This window comes from Bactrocera latifrons, unplaced genomic scaffold (genome assembly GCF_001853355.1).
Source record: "Bactrocera latifrons isolate USDA-ARS-PBARC rearing strain unplaced genomic scaffold, ASM185335v1 scaffold_162, whole genome shotgun sequence".
NCBI lineage: Eukaryota > Metazoa > Arthropoda > Insecta > Diptera > Tephritidae > Bactrocera > Bactrocera latifrons.
In genome coordinates, this window is record NW_017535097.1 from 703,592 (window position 1) to 709,063 (window position 5,472).

At 41.9% G+C, this 5,472-nt stretch overlaps 1 protein-coding gene across 1 annotated transcript in view; it reads left to right on the forward strand.

Annotated features, from left to right (window-relative positions):
• The window catches only part of LOC108966509 (low-density lipoprotein receptor), a gene marked incomplete in the record, with an annotated part of 366,712 nt that overhangs the window by 302,281 nt on the left and 58,959 nt on the right, over positions 1 to 5,472 (forward strand). The window contains 3 exon segments of the mRNA XM_018929448.1: positions 1,930 to 2,185; positions 2,272 to 2,494; positions 4,769 to 5,104. Of these exon segments, the coding sequence (XP_018784993.1) occupies positions 1,930 to 2,185; positions 2,272 to 2,494; positions 4,769 to 5,104 (815 nt within the window).

Genomic DNA, 5,472 nt, shown 5'->3' on the forward strand with positions numbered 1-5,472 from the left:
GCTTCCAAAAATCTTTTATAGCATTACTTTGCTATTGTTGTTGCTTTCATGTGACTTTTGCATTTTCATATTTGTGCGCAATSGTGGAAAATCTTTCCATTATGTTCTTGTACGTCTGCAAACTGGCAACTCGCTTAGCCGGAAATTGAGTGCATGCGAGTAACGGTATGCACGCAATAGTTGACAAAGTTTCTCTTGGTGCAATTTTCTGTGTTCGCAATTTTCCGCCACAATAAAGCAAAATTGGCATTCAGGTAGAGGACAACGAATGTCAGTGGAATTCATTCAATGTACATATAATCACTTGACTGGTGACGTGGTTACAACCAGTTTTTTGTACGAATTATTAAGCTAATACCTTGTGTCATATGAGAATAGGAACAGACATCACTTGAAAAGCTATGAAAGCTTAGTAGCAATGGAGTGAACAGGACTCCCAACTATTAACTTACGAAAGCTTTCTGAATCTCTAACTTTCCGGGCTAAGTTCTAACCCAGATAGTTTACTGAAACAAGGATGAAGGACCGCTTGATATAAAGTTACGTTGTAATTTCCTTTTAGCAATAAGACGATTTTTTCTTTTCTAATTTGTCCAATTTTTCAAAGCGCGGTCTTCATTGGCACTAAAGACAACTCCAACAATGGCAATCTATGCCAGTTTACATGTTGAATCTGTACACATAGTTGGTAGGTGCTTTGCGGCAGCTGATATTTGACTAAGAGAAGCTGAGTATACGATAGGCCTCAGGCAAGGACACGCTGTAGTGCGGTACTGTTTTCATTGCGTACCTTACATTCTAGATAGGTGCATCGCAGTACCTTCTTTTTGCAATTCCTACTCAATTCACTCTGGGATTTGTGAGCGAAATTTTTCATGGATACATCGAAACTAAGTGGGCTAGTAGGTGTTGGAGTCTTCTTTCGAGAGTACTCCATCAACTCTAGCTTCACACACACACGCGTCGGGTTTTTGGGTAGAATTTTCAGCGCTGAATCGCAGTTAAGAAGAAGAGTAGGTGTTGGAGTTTTGTGTTGGGAGTTTTCTATCTCTGTAGCGTTTTTCATTATCAAAGAGGTATACATTCGATCGGTTAGGCTATATTGGCTTTGAGCTCGCTGACTGTACGTTCAAAACTCGTTAAGGARTACATGACCTCATAAACAATCGCTTCAGCTCTCTTCCGTATTATAATGATATGATTTTATTTATGCCGATAAGCTTGCTAGGTAGGCCGCCSTTTCCCCAATTTCAACTGGTTAGAAGCGAGTCGATTTGACAATGTCTTCTTTCGACCTTTGAAGATCCAATCAGCCCAGCAAGCGCTGCTTAAATTCCAGAACTTGTGCGACTGCAACATCTTTATGGTTCAGAGTTAGATGCAAGARATCCAATAACAACTTGCTTTTAAAAAAGTCAATTTCGCTGCAATTTTTACTGTCTGGACACCGTGCAAAAAGGTTCACATGCGGTGCGCCTACGAGATCCGATGCGGCAAAATATTCTGTTGAACGCTCTTTACCAAAGTGAAATAAATGATCTTTTCACTTCTTACTCTATTGCCAGGATTCTGCTAGGCTGTGATTGAAATATCGCGGTAGACAMACGCGTGYYAGGTTKCACATTAAYCGCCYAAMYAAATTTGTCCTAAGCTCAAAACGCTTCGTCGATCTGCTTGGATCTGATGAACCACTTTAAGGCATTTATAGTTAACACAAAGCATGAATATCTGTCCAATCTTTCAGTTCAATTTAGTAGTTAACAACACTAGTCAAAATTTTGTTTCGCTGCTTCAAARGAAGCCTCAAAATAAATATGTCAAACTTTGTTTATTTTATTTTTCCCTTCAAATATGATGACGACAATCACGAACATTTTCCATAATATTCTCATACTCTTTTGGCTGGTTTTTCAGCAATCGTGCRACAAGAACGCCACATCCGTTATATCGCCGTGTYTGTCACACGAATATCAATGTCGCGATCGTATTACCTGCCTACACCACAGCTGGCTGTGTGACGGCGAAAAAGACTGCCCCCATGGCGATGATGAGCTGCAAGAGAATTGCCGCAACACCACATGTCGGCCGGATCAGTTCCAGTGCGGCGATCGCTCCTGCATAGCGGGACATTTGACATGCAACGGCCAAGCCGATTGTGCGGATCGCAGTGATGAGCAGATGTGCGGTAAGTTGGAAATAATTGCCAATGTATACAAATAAATAGCTTAACGCACRTTCACATTTAACAATTRTGTGCTAAATGCTTTTTAGGCATTTCGAAAATCACCAAATGCAATGCCACGGCACACTTCGATTGCGGTGGCGGGCAATGTATACCACTGTCGAAGGTTTGCGATCGCAAAAAGGACTGCCCAGATGGKGAGGATGAACCGGCGGGCAAATGTTCGATAAATGAATGTGCGTTAAATAACGGCGGTTGCATGCACAAWTGCATTGACCAACCGATTGGCTAYCGCTGTGAATGCAATTCTGGGTAAGTTAAAAATGAATTGTTTAAATAAATATATAATGCTTAATAACCAATATTAAAATATTTCRCTGGTGAAGCTGAATACTTGTGTTTAGCATATATTTAAGAATATCTCAAGTTGGTAGGGCATAGAGCACGCTCTAGTATAAGGTCTAGTAAAAATTTATCAATCAAAGCTATTCACCACAGACAGGCACATATAGCAACCACATGGGGCCATGTTCGAGATTATAAATTGGATGCATAAAAGCCTGCCAATAAAATTCTCGGAGTTCCTGGCGCGTCACTGTCGATGTTTGCTCCCCGTGGTTGTCCTGTTGGAATGGAATCCTTCTCGTGTTTGCCAAAGCTGCTCGATTGCTGGTCACTTTCTGCCTTTCGACTGTCCAATTGTTGACTGCACTGTAGCTGTCTCTTATACACATCTAGATGTGTATAAGGCTCTAGTATAAGGTCTAGTAAAAATTTATCAATCAAAGCTATTCACCACAGACAGGCACATATAGCAACCACATGGGGCCATGTTCGAGATTATAAATTGGATGCATAAAAGCCTGCCAATAAAATTCTCGGAGTTCCTGGCGCTGTTTGCTCTCGATGTTTGCTCCCCGTGGTTGTCCTGTTGGAATGGAATCCTTCTCATGTTTGCCAAAGCTGCTCGATTGCTGGTCAATTTCTGCCTTTCGACTGTCCAATTGTTGACTGCACTGGTCCGTATTAACAGTTTGGTAGTAGAGGCACAGATCGCATATGCGATGTTTTTATTCTACGCACTACCCGCACCATTAAATTAATGAACAAACTTTTACGAACTCAACACCTTTTGTTCAGGAACATATTCTTTCTCGTAACTCACGCAGACACCGCTTAAGCGGTTTTAGCCGAATTTAAGGTTCCAAGCGTAGCCTTTTTCATCTGGTCTTTCCAACTAACTGAAGGTTTTCCTCTTCCTCTGCTTCCCTCGTTGGGTGCTGTGTCAAATACTTTCAAAGCTAGAGTGTTCATTCGGACAACAGAGCGAMGTGGCACCTGTAGGCAAAAGTTGCTCTGAGTTAGATTGCGACCTGACATTGTTGTTGGTGTTAATGTTGGTTCCAAGATAAACGAAAATATCTACGACTTCAAAGTTATGACTGTCAACAGTGACGCGGGAGCCAAGTCGCGGGTGCGACGACAGGATTTGATGTCAGGAACTACTTCGTCTTGCCCTCGTTCACAAAAAGACCAATACGATTCGGTTCCTTACCCTGTCTGGAGAAAGCAAAACTAACGCGGTTGTTGAGGCCAATGATATCAATATCACCGGCCCACGCCAGCMGCTCCTTTGGCACTTATGCAATGCGAGAAATAGTTTACTAAAGCCATWTATTGGMAAAATTTTTGATTTCCGTTTACTARACCATACACTTTTATACTTTTTAAAAAGCTTTACGGACACAATTACAAATTAATTACCACAAAGAAAAAAATTTCAAAGATGCAAAATTACCTTTAGCTGCCAARTTGAATTTCCTGGCGTACACATTGAAGCCCCTTCCCCACTCAGCACATTATCAGCGCTAGCAACCATATTAAATCTCATAAAGGAGGAAATCACGCACAGATCAGTTTTTAATTAAACATTTCCGAAATCCCAAAGCTRGCATATCGATGCGCCAAGGCACGCACATACACACTTACGTACGCTGAAATACAGCAGCCAATAGCCTTGCTGTGTAAGCATACATCACTCTACTTAAGGCAACGTTAATTTTCGCTTCCAATCGCATTGCTAACCGTATTTGCCGTAATCCGAGATGGATGCGGCCATCAATGTAACTATTGGATTGTTTGTGTGTGTGTGTGTGTTAATGTGTGGTTACCGTAGTTCGGTTTAAATGACTTTGGCAGCCAAGTGCGGCACTCATGTTGTACGCTTAGTTGATTGAAGTTGGACCACCCAAGTCTAGGAGCCTTGAAGTTCTAACACAGTTATAGTTTGTGGATGTGGTTGCTGGTGTGTGAAGTGTTGCATGGGATGCTGGCAGCTACTGCTGTGCGCATTGTTACCTCTGGCCAAGCGTAAAGCAATCAATWCCGCAATGCTTCCGCACATCCGATTCCCTCGTTTGTATGCGCTTGTCYGACAAGCGAGTCTTTCGAGAAATTCAAACACTTGCAACTCGCAATAGCAGTTCCCCAGCGCATAAATATTTATAGTATGTACGGTTATACTCATCTAGCTTATTTGTATGCATGTGTATTCATATTCGCTTATTTTTGCATWCTACTTTGCAGCTACAAACTGACCGAAACAAACAAAACCTGCGTAGACATTAACGAATGCGAAGATCCGGGCGCTTGCTCACAAATCTGCATCAACGAAGTTGGCGGCTTCAAATGTGAATGCGAGGCGGGCTATATGCGTGATCCCCGCAATCATACGCGTTGCAAGGCGACCGAGGGACATGCATCGTTGCTGTTGGCGCGCCGTCATGACATCAGGAAAATCGCTTTAGATCACATGGAAATGACATCGATTGTGAATAATACGAAGTCGGCAACTGCATTGGATTTTGTCTTCCGCACTGGCATGATATTCTGGAGCGATGTGTCCACGCAAAGCATTTACAAGTGAGTAACCAACCTAGTTTTCTGGTGTGTTTTGTAGAATGAGAAGCAATTGATGAACAAGTTACGGTATTATTTCCGGTTTGAAATGATTATGATGCAGGCGACCTATAAAGAATGGCATTTTCGGAAACTATGTAGTAGTGTGTGTACCAGAAGTTGGGGTAAGGAGAGAACTACAGATCAATTGAAAAGTCGCCGACCTAACATATAGTTGGCGCTACTAGTACTAAATACATACAATTTTCTAGTTAGCTTCCAAAAGTCGCGCAAATAAAATAGACAGTTGGTAGACCAGGGACTGTTCAGTTGATCTGTTAGTTTTGCAAAAGTTGTGCGTACTGTGAGTCCAATTGCAAAATTCAGCCTCA